Source organism: Hypanus sabinus, chromosome 11, assembly GCF_030144855.1.
Source record: "Hypanus sabinus isolate sHypSab1 chromosome 11, sHypSab1.hap1, whole genome shotgun sequence".
NCBI classification, from domain to species: domain Eukaryota; kingdom Metazoa; phylum Chordata; class Chondrichthyes; order Myliobatiformes; family Dasyatidae; genus Hypanus; species Hypanus sabinus.
Genome location: NC_082716.1, coordinates 30,670,907 through 30,690,949, shown reverse-complemented (window position 1 = coordinate 30,690,949; position 20,043 = coordinate 30,670,907). Strand labels below are relative to the sequence as shown.

The 20,043-nt window shown below is 34.9% G+C and overlaps 1 protein-coding gene across 4 annotated transcripts in view; it reads right to left on the bottom strand.

The window, feature by feature from the left end:
• Window positions 1–6,038: 6,038 nt before the first annotated feature.
• LOC132401808 (lysine-specific demethylase 4A-like) overlaps window positions 6,039–20,043 on the bottom strand; it is a 71,501-nt gene continuing 57,496 nt past the window's right edge. For all 4 annotated transcript variants that reach the window (XM_059984028.1, XM_059984030.1, XM_059984027.1 and 1 more), the window contains exons 19-22: window positions 13,187–13,357; window positions 12,482–12,601; window positions 10,849–10,941; window positions 6,039–9,181 (exon numbers count right to left, since the gene is read on the bottom strand). In XM_059984028.1, coding sequence (XP_059840011.1) covers window positions 9,041–9,181; window positions 10,849–10,941; window positions 12,482–12,601; window positions 13,187–13,357 — 525 coding nt within the window. In that variant the 3' untranslated portion in view covers window positions 6,039–9,040. The remainder of the gene's footprint in view (window positions 9,182–10,848; window positions 10,942–12,481; window positions 12,602–13,186; window positions 13,358–20,043) is intronic.

Below are 20,043 nucleotides of genomic sequence, written 5' to 3'. Positions count from 1 at the left end.
CTTCACTTGCAACATTTATGCTCAATGTGTGGCTGAACTCAGTTTCATTGTGTTCTAAATAGACAAAATGTCTATTGAAAATCAGTAATTCAAAAAGCAAAAAAGATTCACACTTCAAAGAACTACTTATCATCCATTCCGACTCCTGTTTTTTTAGATGCAATGTTACAATCCATATTTGCAAGAACTAAAATGGAATGCTTTAAATCCCAAGATGGACATACCTAGAATATTCCTCAGTATCATTCAGGGAAGTAACATGTTAATTACCTGATTTCTTTGTAACTCCAGATCCATCAACACAGTTGACGTGACTAAGTGGCGTCACTCAGTTGGAAGGACAATAAAAGATGAAGCACATGTTTACTTCTAAAAAAAATGAAAGCTTAAGGACTTTCTTTCACCAGAATGTACAATAAAAGATTCCCCAGTCTAATTACTGAAGTTCCACTTTATTTTTGTTTTAATTGTGTCCTTTCTTTTGAAAATTGCATACAATTTATGTTTATGCTCTCCTTGTGAATGCTATTTGTCTAAGTTTTTCATTTGCACAGGTACTTGGTGCAACAAAGGCAGAATGACAATAAACGCTACTTTGACTAGTTGAAAGATGAAAGTAATAAATCTCCAGGATACCTTAAAATATTTTATTTTTAGTACCAAGGACAAAATGAAAGACAGTTAAAGCTCTGAAGACGACTATGGATCCGAACTTTATTGGATACATCAGGTAAAGAAAATATATGCTGCTGTAGAATTCTTTTAACATGCTTTGCTATTGCTTGAAATCTCAAAGGCTTTATTAGCTCTGGCTCATCAGAGAATGTTACATATGTTGGGTCTTTATTCCTCATGCTGCCTGTAACATTGCCAAGTTCAACAGAAAATTATATTTTTATGTAACTAGTAAAATATGGTGTATTAGAGGAACACCAAAATTTAAAAATCTGGTCTCAAAGTGCCAAGGATGTCTGATAAAGTCAAGAAAATCTAGATGCTTGAAATCCAAGCAACACACACAAAACGCTGGAGGAACTCAGCAGGCCAGGCAGCGTCTATGTAAAAGAGCAAAATGTCATATTGCTATGGAAAAGAGGATGTCAGTTTTACCCATATAGAACCTTGAAAGATGCCCAGGGAGGGAAATGCAATAAGGCACTAGCTGGACTTGACTAGATCTCAAGACATAGGTGCAGAATTATGCCATGTGGCCCATCGATTCTGCTCCACCACTTAATCATGGGTGATTCTTTTCCCCCCCTCCTCAGCCTTCTCCCCATAACCTTTGATGCCCTGTTCAATCAAGAACCTAACAAGTTATGTCTTAAATACGTCTAATGACCCGGCCTTCACAGCTGCCTGATATTATAAATTCCACAAATTCACCACCCTCTGGCTAAAGAAATTTCTCCATACTTGTTTTAAATGGATGTCCCTCTATCCTGAAGCTGTGCCCTATTGTCCTCGACTTCCCCACCATGGGACACATCCTTTCCACATCTAATCTGTCTAGGCCTTTCAATATTTGTAAAGTTTCAATGAAATCCCCTCGCATCCTTCTAAATTTCAGCAAGTACAGACCCAGAACTATCAAACTTTCCTCATATGATAACCCTTTCATTCCTGGAATCATCCTTGTGAACCTCCTCTGAACCCTCTCCAATGCCAGCACATCTTTTCTTAGATGAGGAGCCCAAAACTGTTCACAATATTCAAAGTGAGGACTTACCATTGCCTTTTAGTGCTTCAGCATCACAACCCTGCTGTTGTATTCTAGAACTCTTGAAATGAATGCTAACATTGCATTGGGATTCCTCACCACCAACCTACAAATAAACCATTAGGGTGTTCTGCACAAGGACTCTGAAATCCCTTTGGATCTCAGATTTTTGGATTTTCTCCCTGTTTAGAAAATAGTCTGCACATTTTTTTCTACTACCAAAGTGCATGACCATGCATTTTCCAACATTATATTTCATTTGCCACTCTCTTGCCCATTCTCCTAATTTGTCCAAATCCTTCTGCAAATTTGGCAACAAAGGCATCTATTCCATTATCTAAATCATTGATATACGACATAAAAAGTGGTCCCAACACTGAACCCTGTGGAACACCACTAGTTACTGGCAGCCATCCAGAACTGGAAAGGATCCTTTTATTCCCACTCACTGCCTCCTACCAACCAACCAATGCTCTATGCCAGTAACTTTCCTGTAATTCCATGGGCTCTTAACTTGTTAAGCAGCCTCACGTGTGGTATGTTGTCAAAGGCTTTCTTAAAGTCCAAATATACAACATCCATTGCATCCCCTTTATCTATTCTATGTGTAATCTCCTCAAATGATTGCAACAGGTTTGTCAGGCAAGATTTTCTCTTACGTAAACCGACTTTGTTCTATCTTGTCCTTTGTCACCAAGTACTCCATAACCTCATCCTTAGCAATTGACTCCAACATCTTTCCAAATACTGAGGTCAGGTTAACTGGTCATAAATTTCTTTTCTGCTGCCTTCCTCCATTCTTAGAGAGTGGAGTAACATTTGCAATTTTCCAGTCCTCTGACACCATGCCAGAGTCCTTTTTGAAAGATCATTACTAATGCCTCCACAATCTCTACTGTTACCACTTTCAGAACACAAGGGTACAGTTCATCTGGTCTGGGTGACTTATGTATCCTTAGGCTTTTCAGCTGTTTGAGCACCTTCTCCCTTGTAATAGGAACTGCATTCAATTCTCTTCCCTTGCACCCTTCAATATCTGGCACACCGACTAATGTAAAACACTCATTTAGCTCATCTGCCATTGTTGTTTCTCTGGCCTAATTTTCTAGCTTTCATATTTCATCTTTTCCCTAGTGATTCTTCTAGCTGCTCTTTGTAGGGTTTTAAAAGCTTTCCAATCCTGTCTTCCCACATTTTGCATTTGTTTTGCTTTGCTGTATGCCCTCTCTTTTGCTTTTACATTAGCTTTGATGTCCCTCGTCAGCTACGGTTGTACTATTTTGCCATTTGAGTATTTGTTTTTGGAATACATTTATCTTGTACCTTCCTTATTTTTCCTATAAATTCATAACATTGCTGCGCTGCTGTCATCCTTCCACTTTGCTTTGGCCAACTCCTCTCTCAATAACACTGTAATTTCCCTTACTCCACTGAAATATTGCTGCATCAGACTTCACTTTCCCCCATTAAATTTCAAGTTGAACTCAATCATATTGTGATTACTGCCTTTCTAAGGTTTCTTTTACTTTAAGCTCCCTAACCACCTCTGGTTTATTACATAACACCCAATCCAGAAAAGCTGATCTCCTAGTAGGCTGAATAACAAGCTACTTTTAAAAAAAGCCATCTTGTCGACATTCAACAAACTCAACCTTGGGATTCATTTCCAAATCGACCTGCATGGTGAAATCTCACGACAATCATAACATTACTACTTTGACATGCCTTTCCTATTTCCTGTTGCAATCTGTGGTCCACGCCCCAGCTACTGTTAGGTGACCTGTCTATAACTGCCATCAGGGTCCTTTTACCCTTGCAGTTTCTTAACTCACAATTCAACATCTTCTAATCCTATGCCACATCTTTCTACAAATTTATGCCATTCTTTACCAGCAGAGCCATGCCACTCCCTCAGTCGACCTTCCTTTCCCTCCTATACAACATGTAACTTTGGACATTTCCCTCTCAACTCCATCCATGAAGTGATGGCCACATCATCATAATGAACAATCTGTATAAGTGCAACAAGATCATCCACCTATTTCTTACTCTTTAATTCTGCATCCATAAATGCACTGATATTCACCCTGCTGGCTGCAGTTATGTTCTATCAACGGCCTACCCTTTCTGGCAGTCTGACTGCATGCTATCTTTGCTTTTTTTTACCATTTGTCCTATCCCGAGTCCTTTCACTCTGGTTCTTAACCCCCTGCCAAATTAGTTTAAAACCTCTCCAACAGCTCTAACGAATCTGCCTGCAAGAATATTGGTTCCCCTTGTGTTCAAAAGTGACACATTGCATCTAAACAGGTCATACCTCCCCCAGAAGAGATCCCAATGATCCAAAAACATGAAGCCCTGCCCCCTGCACCAGTTTCACTGCCATACATTAATTTGCCAAGTCATCTTGTGTCTACACTCACTGGCCTGTGACACCAGCAGCAATCCAGAAATTACTACCTGGAAGATCCTGATTCTCAGCTTCGTACTTAGCTCTCTAAATTCACTCTTCAAGTCCTCTTTGTTTTTCCTTCCCATGTCATTGTTATCAATATGCACCAAGACATCTTTGGCTGCTCTCCAAAATGACTTAATTATTCTAGTCACTCTGAATGGATCAAGTTCATCTTGACTGCACAAGTCTTAAGCACCTAAAAAAAAATTGACAGATTCCCCTACCTGCAAAGAGCTAAAATCTTCTTTACTCACAAAGGATTGCGTCAAAAAGATTATTATAGCTAGATCTTAACTTCAACTCCATGGTCAACTACCAAGTAGCAGTTAAGTGTGTTGAAAGTAGATGCAGGTGTTCCAATGTAATTGTTGCACACTGAAATAATTTTTTTTATTGAAAAGATAGAGATCAATTATGGTGCTGTAAATGCTTAGACCCATCATCCCCAAATATTAATGGATTTGTTGATTTAGAAAGTAACCTACACCATTTGTCAAGCAGTCATTTCCTTGAACTTTTCCAACATGTCTATTCTGTGAAAAATTTCCCCGGACTTTGACAAAATAGTTTACAAAATTCCCCGTGAACGCAGAGCTGCAGTATACTGGCCAGATGGGGCGCACAGTGGAAACTCTCAACAAGGAGCACAGGAGGTGTATCCGTTTGGGTTATCCAGAGAAATCAATGATAGCAGAACAATGTGTTCGCAAAGGCCTTAGGATTGACATCGACAGCATAAAATTACTGTGCCACACCAATGACTTTTGGGACTGCCTGGTGAAGGAAGCCAATGAAATAAAACTAGAGAATAAGAATTTTAACAAAGACGAGGGTCTTGCTCTAAGAACTGGATTAGATTATAAACAAGGTGGGACAGTGGTTGAAAGCTAATCAATCATGACGGACAAGAGGAGTTTATTTGTCATATATGCCTGGAAAGCACCAGATCCTTTTTGACAAAATAATTACTTCCTCAAAGATAGATATAGTATTAAACGAGCAGATAATTCTTCCAACATTATTTATAAAACATTCCGGAGGCACAAGCTGAGAGGTGAAAAAGCAAAATGACTGATCATTTAGTGAAAAGTGAATTTTCAGAACAATTAAATAATAGTTTACAAGTTCATGGTTTTAGACTGGTGTGCATTTTCAGCAGGTAGTAAGGCAGTTACTTAAATTGTACAGCCATGGGAATGCAAATATCTATTGTCAGTAACCTGTCAACAAATAACAACCAAGTTTAATGTCCAAACTTGCACAAAAAGGCTAACACACAGTTTGGGTGGATGCAAGGCTCAATTATTTGGCTCCACAGCAGTAAATATTTTTTGCTGTGCACAATTAATCTGTGCCTGCAACCATGAGAGTTGCAACTACACAGTAGTTTTAAGATCCTACTGAATACAGGCCAGATGGCATTTTCAATGCAGCTACACATCCTACATCTTATCAGTTATAAAACACCGTAAAACCGTAATATCATAAATTATGCTCATGTTTAGGTGCCCGTTTAGCATGCCAAAAAGAAAATGTTTGGGATATCACTCTAGGACACAGCAATGTTTGTCTATTTCTTGTAACCTTTATAATAATGAGGGTGCTGACCATTTTCTCAATTGGTAAGCTGCTACTGAATTCTTCTAACAGTAATTGCCTTGGATTCCTTGACAACTCAACTCTGGCTTTCAATGAAAGAAACTGGCTTTTTGAAAAGGCTGTTGGGCCCAGAAAATTACACAATTTAAAGTCTCTTGCCTTCCTCCTCCCGCAATGAAATTACACTCATAACCCAAGTATGCCATGATTAATAAATCATAACTTTGATAATCTTCCAAGATTTATAGTAATTGAATCAAAAACTCAAAGACAAAAAGACATTTATTGACTGTAAATCATTTCAATGTGTTCTTATTTTCCTAAACAATCACAGCAAGCCATTTAAACTTCATGTTTGCATTAACTAATACAGTTATTTTTATAGATCAATACAATCAATTGCTGTACAGACTCCTGAGATGGTTGTAGTGTAGACTGTAGATTCAGATGAGACATAATGGTTTGAAGAACTGTTCAATTATTTTAGAAAGAGGCAAGATGCCACGAAATTTTAGTTGGATGCTTTTTAAAGCACTCCCTGAAGGTTGCAATATTTTACAATCAAATAATATTTGTTAATCAGTGGTACTTTAAAGTATTTGAAAACTGGACAACAAACGCACCCACCTTTGTCTGCAATGTGCAGCTTCTTCAGCATCGCTGGGAGAAAAGGATAACAACCATTTAAAGAGCTCATGGTTCAAATATAAAATGCTGAATTGAGAAATATACACAATATTTTAATTTCTTTCTGTCTAAATAAAGTGAAGTCAAGATTTCGTATTATATTCAGAGTTTGGAGATTGGAGAAAATATTGTGGGGAGGGAAAAATTCCAAGTAACACAAAGAAAATTGAAATAACCTACCTGTTAAATTTTTGCAGTTAATTATGGGGTAGATAAAATTAAAGTTTGCTCAATTTTTCCCCTTTAAGGTAACTAATATACAGAAAAGATTCCCAGAGAAGTTGGTTGTCTTGGAATCAACAAACATATTAAAACACAAACTAAATTGATCAATACATGTCACAAAAGGAAAATTATTTAAATCAGAGTTATTAACTGCATTTACCTACAGCATCCAATTAAATGACTTTAAAGTGACAATTAGCAGGTAATTCAAGATAGAAGTCCATAACAGAGTAAAACATGCAAGTGCTTTGGAGGTAGAGCTCTTGATAGTTCAAATGGGCTGCAAATATTTTTAACTCTTATTCAGGCCTTGAACAAGGTTTTGTCAACTTTAACTTCTTTGAAGAGAAAATGCAAACAAAAATCACTTCACATTATTTCATAAAAGAACCAATTGCACCGGATAGATGATGTTTTATTAAATGTACATTTTCCAGTGTGAAGCAATATTGGATGATAACCTATTATAAATGGTATCAAGTGACAAAAAAAAATCATCAGAATTCCAATAAATTAGAAACTACAAAGCCAAACTCTCATAGATGGGAATGATAAAATACTACAGAAAACATTAAAGTGTTTCCACAGCTGTAAACTCATTGCAAAGCTAAAATGAGATTCTCAAATTGGAACAAATAAAAGTGCAATCAACCAAGGTGCCTTGAAGAAAAACTGTATTACGTGAATGGCTGTCACTTCAAAACGTTTCCAAAAAGGATTTCATGAAACAATTCATCTCCCTTAACAGGCAACTCTTCATTTTTAGGAAGTGATTTTTCTAAAAATTAGAATTTATAAACCAAGAGCAAACTAGGCCATATACACAATTCTGAAATAAAAAAAGTTTAAATTGCTCCTTACAACAATTGGTCTCTAGGGAGGACAAGTGAAAATCAGACTTGCTAATTGGAACAGTTGAAATCACCATTTATTTCTTCTCAATTATATTTTCAAATACAAACACTTCCAATTGCCAAAACCAAAGATTTTCAAAGGGGTTTCTATTTTTCTTTAAAAAAGGGAGCAGCTCAGCTACTTACTACTGCACGCTTTCCCCATTAGGAAAGTAAGAAAGAAAGATTTTCAGGATACATACAATTAAATAAAAACAATTATTTAAATTATGCTTTCCTTTTACAGTTAAATTCAACATTTAAATTTAGCATGCTTTTACTGTTAAGTTATCACAATAACAGATGGTATTGATGCAACTTCAAATATGTAGAACACAAAAATACATCAAGGTCTGTTGCATCAATTGCTTAAGTTTTTAAAGACCAGTTTGGATTATACGACCAAACTTGCAATGTTGTGTGCATTGTCCAACATCAGTCCCAACAGTCTACACCAAACCAACAGAATAAAGAAAATTTTACAATGTAATTAAGTATGAATATTCCAATAAAAATTAATCATCGAATAAACAAATATAATTTGTAGTACAGATTAAAACTGCACAGAAGTCTAATACACAAGTGTTCACATATGATGAACAAATTCATTAGGAAGTCATGAAAGAAATGAAAATGAATCCAGCTTTATCTTTAAAAATACACAATGGCCTTCTAGAGTTCATTTGCTACTTTACCAACACTTCCCCATTCAAGGTCTCAAGTTTCTATTTACTGCCAGGGTGAACACTGAAATAAACTGCTACACCTAGAAGGGAAATGTTTTCTTTAAAAAAAAATTGTCTAATTACCAATCAACCTAAAGTTTTAGGCTTCCCTATAAATACAGATAAGAGTTTTAACTCCAAGCACCGATCATGACCCTAGTTTCGGGCTAAATATAGTCAAAATGTATTCACATTTTCTAGAACTCATCATAGCTTCCACAGTGGGATTGGTTACCTGGCTATGGTGAATCAGCTATGCATCAGCCTTTACTGTACACATGTATCAGAGATTAGTTGGGCACTAAATTCCTTCTGATAATGTTAAGAAAATTAAGCAAATAGTGATCTGCAGTATTAAAAAGGTAAATACTTTACTCTTTCTGAACATGGATGTTAGTGTTGAAATTTAACCCCAAAACATTCTTTGTAATACTACTCCTAGCTACTGAAGCCTCAATTAAAGACACTTCTTGATCCAGATTAATCTGCACTATACAATGCAGCAGTCCGATGCAAGGCCAAAGAATGCGCAGGAACAACTTTGATGAAATCCCAAGATAATTGATACAAGTTCCAAGGGAGTGCTGTTAGTGAGGCACCTTCAGTAATGCAGAGTAGCTTTGTTGCCAGAGAAATTAGAACTCAGATGCAGTCACATATCTACAATACAACCATGTGCAAAAACCAGATTTGTCCCAATTAGTTTCCATAGATGAAGTTCTGAACGATTTCTGAATCACTCCATAATTGTACGGTACAGAGAGGGCTCAACATAATCCCCACGATACCTGGAGTTCAAAACTCGCTGTCGCTTTGACACATGAGCAACTTCCTCTTCTGTAAATATTCCAGTGAATCGCATGTCTGATGCTACAGACTGCAAGACAAGCAACAAATATTTTTAGTGCATTAAAAGCTTTTACAACCATATTCCACAGACTTATGACTATTTGACAAAAGCATCAAAAATCTCATTAAGTGGGAACCAAGATGATGAAAAGTTTCACATCTGGAAAATTTCCATTTAATTAGAATGATGAATAGCAGACATGATGACACAATGCATGGACAATAAATTTTGCCCATGTATTCAACCCAAATACTGAGTTTTGCAAATTTGCAGTTTTCCTGGGGAGGATCCTGCATAGCTGCAATTCTTCTGTTGTGATATGGGCAGCATCCAACATAACTCCACATCCATCACCCCTTACCTTTGCAGCCTTTCAAAACGTGGCTGATAACACTTTCAAACTAGAGATTCTGCTACTTATGAGGAAAAGCATTGAACACAATGCATCTGAGATCTGTTTAATTCCCATATCAGTTTTTTTTTTTGTTTATTCTCAAAAGTGCAGAGGGTAAGTTTTTAAGCCATTTTAACCACATCTCCCAAAAGATAAAAAACTATCAATATCAGCTAATGAAACCATTAGACAGGAGGACCCAAACCTTAAGATCAATAACAGCATCTTCCCCACTGCTTTAAATTATTGAACCAAACCAAAAAAAGCTAATATCACCTCAGACTATATTTCCTTTTATACTCTCCTATAATTTACATCATTATGTTTATTGGTTGTGCAAGTTACATATAAATTATGTTCATTTAGGTTTGTAAGTCTGTGCTATACTGTCCTGCTGCTAAAAGCTAACTTTCATGGCATTTGTATCCTGGGAGTACATGCTGATGACAATAAACTTGAATTTTGACATGAAATACATTAATGCATATCACAAATAGATCAATTTCATGACATTTTTAAAGAGTTAGCTTATGCGAGTGATTTGGATAATTTCAAGGATAATCCTATCAGGGGTGACATATCTACAAAAAGGTCAAAACTTTGTCTTGTAGCACTAAAGCTCTGTACAGCAAACTTCTAAATCTACAGAATGTACTTTGCTTCTCAAATCCTCCGCTCATACATGCAAAATGCACTACTTTTACTGACCACACAAATGTACGTGGGTGAACAAGGAAATGAAATAGAATGCGATAGAATCTGACAAAAAAGTACTTGCATTCATTAGCTACTTTTTAAAAATAAAGTTGCCTCTTTTGAAAAAGGTAAATCTAGAAATCAAGACCATAGTTTTGGGATAAGGTCTCACTCATTAAAGGTAGACAAAGGAATGATTTATTCCCTTAAAATATAATGTACATTTGGAATTATGCATCACCTAAAGCTGTAGAAACAGAGGCATCAAATGTATTTTCAAGGCAGAACAAGTTCAAGGGCTACATATCTTTCCCTTAATTCTATTTTCATTTTATCAGTGATTTTCAGAAGCAATACTTACATAATCAAACAGAAAAAACAAGAAGTTATAACAATCAACTATACAGATTGCCATTTCAAACAATCTGTAGATTAACTGGTAAAATACTGTTTTTTTTCTATCATTGTCAAAATAAACAGTATAAACCATTTCAGTGGCAGGCATTACAGCACCATAAACTATGAACCATTACTCTTCCAGGAAGTCAACACCCAAGTCTTAAAATAACACACTGTATCATACAGGAAATCGCTACATACTTACCAGTCTAGATTTGACTTTTTTGGGAAGTTCCTCATTTAGAGTGTACACATCCTCCCTTTTAACCATTAGTTGAGAAGCATCTTCAAACTCCACCTGAAGGGATAAATAAAGCAATAAAGAAAACTCAATTTGAAACTTACCATTTACAAAGACAAGATTGATAGAAGTAACTTATTGTGCTTCTGATAGATTTGTACATTCTGCACCTATATTGTTAATTTTCCACGGACCAAGGACCAATAAATCAATTACTGAAAATATTAGAGAAATCTGTGCAATATGGTTAAAATTCTGAAATAATTAATCCAAAGTTAACAAAGCACAAAACTTAAAATCTGCTGGATATACAAATGATGCAGTGTGGGAAGAAACTTTAAAAAATATAAATGCACTGATGTTAAAAAGGAATCAGGGGAGAAATGTTTACAGCTATCAGTACCTACATAATCACTTGCTTGCATATCAAATGAGTTTTGCCGTTCAACCAGATAGCTATATAGTGCCGAATATGTACTGCCTCCCCTCTGAAGTTTTCGCGTTTTATTGTTTTACAACACTGAATCACAGTGGATTTAAATAGTTCTTTTGACATTGATCAACAGAAAAAAATAGTCCTTTGTGTCAAAGTTAAAACAGATCTCTACAAATTAAGATCTGGATGAAGTAGTACAGGGATTGGTTGTAAATTTGCCAATGATACAAAGGTTGGGGGGTGTTGTGGATAGTGTGGAGGGCTGTCAGATCAGAGGTTACAACAGGACATTGATAGGATGCAAAACTGGGCTGAGAAGTGGCAGATGCAGTTCAACCCAGATAAGTGTGAGGTGGTTCATTTTGGTAGGTCAAATACGATAGCAGAATATAGTATTAATGGTAAGATTCTTGGCAGTGTGGAGGACCAGAGGGATCTTGGGGTCCGAATTCATAGGATGCTCAAAAGCTATTGTGCAGGTTGACTGCACGGTTTAAAAAGGCATATGTTGTATTGGCCTTCATCAACCATGGGATTGAGTTCAAGAGCCAAGAGGTAATGTTACACCTATATAGGATCCTGGTCAGACCCCACTTGAAGTACTGTGCTCAGTTCTGGTCACCTCACTACAGGAAGGATGTGGAAGCCATAGAAAGGGTGCAGAGCAGATTTACAAGGATGTTGCCTGGAATGGGGGGCATGCCCTATGAGGATAAGTTGAGTGAACTCAGCCTTTTCTCCTTGGAGCAATGGAGGATTAGAGGTGACCTGATAGAGGTGTATAAGATGACGAGAGGCATTGATCGTGTGGAGAGTCAAAGGCTTTTTCGCAGGGCTGAAATGGCTAGCACAAGAGGGCATAGTTTTAGGGTCTTAGAAGTAGGTACAGAGGAGATGTTAGGGGAAAGATTTTTTTTTATGTAGAGAGTGGTGAGTGTGTGGACGGTCGGTGACGGTGGAGGAGGTGGATACAATAGGGTCTTTTAGGAGACTCTTGGATAGCCATGGAGCTTAGAAAATCAGAGGGCTATGGGTAACCACTGGCAATTTCTGAAGAACATGCTCAGCACAGCATTGTGCGCTGAAGAACCTGTATTGTGCTGTAGGTTTTCTATGTTTCTACAACACCAGAACTCCTGGCAAAAGTACTTTGTTTCCTACCTGGTAGAGCTGTATAACGTGTGATGCTACAAATTGGGCTCCATATACTAGTCCATCAGTCCATCTGACTTGTACCACTTCTCCTTCTGCAGGGGGTCCCAATCGAAGACAATCACGACTCTAAAAATTAGCATTACTTAGAAAAGTCAAAGATTTTTACTCTTTTTACACAATGCAATGTTCATCTTTAGAAGAATGCAAACAGAGATCAGATTCTACTTTCAGTGTTATATTCAATGAGCATTTTAGCCATGAAGTTTAGAAAAGTTGAGGGCAATGGGTAACCCTAGGCAATCTCCAAAGTAAGTACATGTTCAGCTGAAGGGTCTGTATTGTACTGTAGGTTTTCTATGTTTCTATTAACATAATGAACACAAAACATCTCCTGGAAAAGCAAACTTCATTACTTTTTAAAAAAAATCCATTATCTTGAAAACAGACAAATTATTTTTGGCTCTTGGACTTTATCTTTCTGTATAATGTATCAGTGTGTGTAGTTTTGTTCATTTTGCTTATATTAAAATAGTTTTACGGCAAACAGAACTTGTGGACGTTGAACCAACTTTAAGAAAACATTTATGCTTTTCGCTCAGGCAGGTTTTCCTGCGAGACTATTTAACAAATGTCGTTATCTTGATTTTGGAATCAAGGGCACACAATTTCAGTCACAAGCTATTTTACAATGTAACAAAAATCACAACCTACCACAATGTCCTCTGGATACAAGTTGTCACTGAAGGAACCATCATCGAAATTCACTTCATAGAAGGTTTCTTTACTCAATCCAACTACCTCACATTGGTAAAAGCGCCCATTTTTGTGTTTTGAGATGACCTTCTGCCCAACTTCAATCTCATTCAAAGCTGATTTAGAACGCTATGGAAAAATTAAAGAAAATCTTTATTTTATTTAGAGATACAGTGTGGAGTAGGCCCTTCTGGCCCTTCGAAATGCACCACCCCTGATTTCACCCCAACCTGGTCATGAGACAATTTACAATGACCAATTAACCTATGTAGTACGTCTTTAGACTATGGGAGGAAATCAAAGCACCTGGGGAAAACCCATGCATTCCATAGGGAGGATGCACAGGGAGACTCCTTACAGATAATGCTGGAATTGAACTCTGACACCCTGAGCTGTAATAACACAGTGGTAACCACTATACTGTGGTGCCCATCTTTTAAAAGTTCCATTGATCTCAATTGTCCAGCAAAGGAAGATAACAAAAAATTCATTTTGCACATGTTAATTAATGAACAGATGGTGGGCCAGTACCAAGACACTTAATAGTAGCTGCTATAGGTTAGATCTTCCCGGGGGTGGAGTTTCAAGATGGCGACGTAAGCATCTGCCTTTTAGGCGCTCTTTATTTTTTTAACTATAATCACCCTTTAATTAGATCTTTTCGAACTTAATCATATGAGTTGCTACCTTTGATTGACCCTTTTTTCCTAAAATAATAGTTGATCTAATCTTGTCAAACCTAAAATGGCTACAAGTAAGAAATCGGCTAAGGATCCTGTATCCATCGACGCAATTTCTGGTCTTTTGGACATTAAACTGGATGTTAAATTTGCGGGTATGGAAGGTAAATTGGACAATAAACTGGATGCTAAATTTGCGGGTCTGGAAGGCAGACTAGAAGGTAAATTGGACAGTAAACTGTTAAGTTTGGAAAGGAGGATTACTACGAAAATATCCGATTTTGAAGGAGTTGTTAAATCGCTTGAAACTAAGTTTCAGTCGCAGGCGTTAGTGGTTCAGCAGCTTGGAAATAAGATCACGACTCTTGAACAATCAATTTGTGAAAAAGCACGTACAATTGAAGTGTTAGAGAAGAAGATAGAGTCAACTGCTAAAACTTTAGATCAGTATAAGTTTAAAATTACTGATCTTGAAAATCGTTCTCGCAGACAGAATTTGCGCATCATCGGAATTCCCGAAAAAGTTGAGTCCGGTGATTTAACTGAATTTTTCTCTAAATTACTGTGGGAAATTTTCGGTGGTGAAGGTTTGAAAAATGAACCTGTTATCGACCGCGCTCACAGAGTTGCGAGGCTTTCGTCTGTGTCTGATAAACCACGAGCGGTGATTGTTCGCCTTCATTATCCTCGTGAGAAAGAGCTTCTAATTCGGTTAGCTCGTAAAAAAGGTATGATCTCCTACAAAAATTACTCATTTCGAATTGTTGAGGACTATTCGTATGAAGTAATGAAAGCCAGGATCGCTTTTAAACCAGTGATGGCAGAGATTCATTCGATTGGATTTAAACAAGCTTTAATGTATCCAGCGAAGCTTAGAATTGTGCTGCCCGACAACAGTCTACACTTTTTTAACACTCCTGAAGAAGCGAAGAAATTTGTTGAAGAATATCGATCCTCTAGTGCAACTTGAACAATGAGTTACATTGAAGATTTTTTTTGGAGAGAGGATGCCATTTCATTTTAAGTTTTAACCCTGGAAGTTGGGTTATAACTTTTTATTTTGAACTACGGGTCTGGGTCTTTTTTTTTTTACTACTATTATTATTGCTTATAGATGCTGTTTTAATTTTTATAATATCCTTTTTTATACACGTTTGTATTTTGTAATAATGAATTATTTTTTCAAAATGTCGTTTCTTCTTCCCATAAGTCTTTACTTTTTATAAGCGTTTATTTGCTTGCCTGTATTTAGAAATGGAACAAAGGTTTTGAATTCTTTTTTTTTAGTCTTTTTTTTATATATGTTGTAGTGTCTATTAAATCTTTTTTTTTAAAAAAATTCTATTTTGATAACTTTTTTTTTACTAAATTTTCTTATTAGATTGCTGAATTTATATTCATATTTTGTAATATGGCTTTCTCAAAATGTCGTTTCTTCTTCCCATAAGTCTTGGCTTGTGAAACGTCATCTTTGTATCTGAATATGGAATTTCTTTTTTAAAGGTGTATCACATTTTTAAACTTTAATGTTCATTTTTTTTTATTAATGATTTTTCTGGTTTTACTATTTTAGTTTTTTTTGACTTGTCTGATATGTGTGTGTATGTGTATGTATATATATATATGTAGGTATATATATATATATTTTTTTTGCAACTCTATATTTTAATTAGGGTGTTATATAGTTTTTTCTTAAAAAAATTTTCTTATGGAGCTGCCATCTTGAAATGGGGGTAATATTAGTATTAGTTTATGCGCCTGCCGCTTGGCTTTCTTTCAAAGGGTGGGGGGAGGGGGGAGGGATCTTTTTTCATGCTTTTGCTTTTTATTTTTTTGCTTTTAGTTTATGGGCTGACTTTAAATTGTTAATATTGTTGAGGTGTCAGGATCTCCGGTTGCTCCTGAATCAATTTTCCTTCTTCCTAAATTGTGGGTTATGTGTCTTTTTAACCTTTTATGATACACACAATTAATATTGGTATGATGGATAAATCTATTAACTTTATCTCGTGGAATACTAATGGTTTAAATCATCCGATTAAACGTAAAAAAATATTTAAAGTATTCCATAGATTGAACGCTAATATTATTTTTGCACAGGAGACCCATATTAGGAGGGAGGATAATCAACGTTTTTTTAGGTTCTGGAAAGGGCAACAATTTCACTCAAATTGTACCGCTAAAATTAGGGGTGTGTCTATTTTTATAGACGCCTCAATTTCGTTTACACATTATGAAATTATTTCTGATCCACAGGGTAGATTTTTGTTGATAACTGGTTCACTTTTTAATCGGAAAGTTGTTTTAGTTAATATTTATGCTCCAAACTTTGATTGTCCTGAATTTTTTAAACGTTTATTTACTTCTCTTCCTAATTTGAATGAATATATGTTGATTATGGGTGGAGACTTTAATTGTTGTTTGAATCCTTCGATGGATAGATCTAAACCTATTCGAACTCTTCCGAATAGATCAGCTTTACTTATTAATTCTTTTATGGTTGATTCTGGAATTACTGAAATATGGCGGTTTTTGAACCCTAAAGATAAAGAATTTTCATTTTTTTCACATGTATATCATAGTTATTCTAGAATTGATTATTTCCTTATTGATCATCGTTTATTAACAGATGTTATTGATTGTAAATACGATTCTATTGCTATTTCGGATCATGCGCCTTTGAAGTTATCTATTAAGATTCCGGACTCTTCTATCAATACTAGATCTTGGAGACTTAATGCTACTTTGCTTCAAGATCCAGAATTTATTACCTTCATAAAACAACAAATTGACTTATTTTTTTCAACAAACTATAATGAAGAGATTGACAAAGGAATACTTTGGGACTCTTTCAAGGCTTTTATTCGTGGACAAATTATTTCATATTCCGCTGGTAAAAGAAAACAAAGATATTCAGATATAGCTTTATTGGTGGATAAAATTAAAGAAATTGATAAGATTTATTCCGTTACTCCTACCAAAGAACTTTATAAGAAGAGAGTTGAGCTTCAAATGGAACATAGTTTATTATTATCTTCTTCAATTGAGAATCAATTAATTAAGACTAGGGCTCAATTTTATATTCATAGTGATCGAACTGGTAAATTGTTAGCTAATCAATTAAAAGCTATTTCGACTAAGCGACAAATTATTAAAATTCGTAAACAAGACGGTAATTTAACTACTGATTATAAAGAAATCAATAACACTTTTCAAGATTTTTATAAATCTTTATATCAATCAGAATTTGACGGTGACCGGTTTACGATGGATAATTTTTTTAATAACTTGAATATTCCTAAACTGATAGATGAAGATTGTAGCTTGCTTGATGCTCCTATTTCTATGGATGAAATAAGAGAGGCTATCTCATCAATGAATTCAGGGAAAGCTCCTGGTCCTGATGGTTTTATTGTAGAATTTTTTAAAACTTTTTCTTTATTGCTTTCTCCTTGGCTATGTGAAATCTTTAATGATGCGTTTGTTAAGAAGAGATTACCTCAATCGTTTTATGAAGCTACTATCTCTCTAATTCTTAAAAAAGATAAAGATCCTACTTTATGTGCATCTTATCGCCCTATATCATTATTAAATGTAGACTCTAAGATTCTTACAAAAATTTTAGCCATTAGATTAGAAAAGGTATTACCACAGATTATTTCAGAAGATCAAACTGGTTTTATTAGGAATCGGTATTCCTTTTTTAATATTAGAAAATTGATTAACATAATTTATACTTCATCACCTACAACCCCAGAATGTGTTATCTCATTAGATGCTGAAAAAGCCTTTGATAGAGTTGAATGGACATATTTATTTAATGCATTGAGAAACTTTAATTTTAGTCCTAATTTTATATCATGGATTAAATTAATATATTATAAACCTGTTGCTTCTGTTCTTACAAATAATTATAGATCCTCTTTTTTTCAATTATCTCGTGGTACGAGACAAGGTTGTCCTTTAAGTCCTTTATTATTTAATATTGCATTAGAACCTTTAGCTATTGCTATTCGTGAGTCTCCTAATATTTTTGGTATTACCCGTAATGAGAAGTTATACAAATTATCGCTTTATGCTGATGATTTGTTGTTATATATTTCTAATCCTAGTAGGTCTATTCCTGCTATTTTATCCTTGTTGGCTCAATTTGGTAGCTTTTCTGGTTATAAGTTAAACTTAGATAAGAGTGAGTTATTCCCTTTAAACGCGCAAACTTTATTGAGTGATAGGATGCCATTTAAAGTTGTTACTGACAACTTTATCTATTTAGGTATAAAAATCACCAAGAAATATAAAGATTTATTTGGACTGAATTTTTTACCTATGCTTCATCAAATTCAGCAACTTACTACAAGATGGTCTCCCTTATTTTTATCATTAGTTGGTCGGATTAATGCTATTAAAATGATGATTTTACCGAAATTTTTATATTTATTCCAAGCTTGACCAATTTTTATTCCTAAATCTTTTTTTGATAATATTGATTCAAAAATTTCCTCATTTGTGTGGCAAAATAAAAATCCTAGGTTAAGCAAAAGGCAATTACAAAAGTCTAAAAAAGATGGTGGTCTAGCTTTACCTAACTTTAGATTTTATTATTGGGCGAATAATATTCGTAACCTAATGTACTGGAAACTAGATTTGGATTCACCTGTGTGCCCACAGTGGGTAAATTTGGAATGTAGTGAGGTTAAGGGATATTCTATATTTTCCGTTCTTGGTTCTTTTCTTCCTATTGATTTAGCCAAATTCAATAAACAGATATCTAACCCTGTTGTTAAACATACACTACGAATTTGGTTTCAATTTCGCAAATTCTTTAATCTGAAAAACTTTGCTCTGGACAGCCCTATTTTATATAATTTTTTTTTTAAACCTTCATTGACAGATCAAGCTTTTAGTATATGGAAAAGGAAAGGTATAAAATGTTTTCGTGATCTTTTTTTTGAAGGTACTTTGATGTCTTTTGATCAACTATCCAACAAATTTGAATTACCTAAATCTAATTTTTTTAAGATACTTACAAATTAGAAATTTCTTACATAAAATTCTTCCATCTTTTCCTAATTCAACTCCATCGGATTTTTCAGATTTGATTTTTACTTTTAATCCTTGTCAGAAGGGATTAGTAGCTTTTATTTATAACATGATTATGAAGATACAGCCAGAAATATCGGATAGAATTAGACAAGAATGGGAAAAAGAACTTCGATGTAATATATCAACAGATAAATGGGAAAAAATTTTACAAATGGTTAATTCCTCCTCTATTTGTGCTAAACATGCTTTAATACAATTTAAAATTGTACATAGAGCTTATATGTCTAAAGATAAGCTTGCCCGATTTTATTCGCATATTAATCCTCAATGTGACAGATGTCACTTAGAAGTGGCTTCATTGACTCACATGTTTTGGACATGTCCCACTTTACATAACTATTGGAAGGACATTTTTGATGTCATTTCCTCAGTATGGAATATCGATTTACAACCCCATTTTATTACTGCAATTTTCGGTATACCAAATGAAGATGGCAATCAGCTTTCCCCTTCAATCAGACGAATGATTGCCTTTGTAACATTAATGGCCAGAAGGTCTATATTACAAAACTGGAAAGAAGTAAATCCTCCTACTACATTTCAGTGGTTCTCCCAAACTATTTCTTATTTGAGTTTGGAAAAAATCAGAAGCACTATCTTTGATTCTTCAATTAAATTTGAAGAAACCTGGGGACCATTTATTCGACACTTTCATATGAATTAATTTGGCCTATTTCAGATCCTTTTCTCTACTTATCCTTGTTCAGGTATGGAGTTCCGGAGTTCTTTTCTTGACACCTTCATATATTTATAAAGTACTATTATTGCCCATGTTAGTTATAGTTTAGTATTTTTTTTTCAATATATATTTTTTCTCATATATAATCTCAATTTTTTTTTCTTTTTTTGATGATTATTTTTGTTTTTTTTTCATATATATTTATATAGACTTGATTGATTTATGTACCTTTTGTTGATGGATGTTTTAATAGGATATTATTATCCTATTACTAATGTAATCTCAAGTTTATTGAATCTGTAATCTATTCATTATTATGTGTTGTTTTTTTTATATATGAAATTTAATAAAAA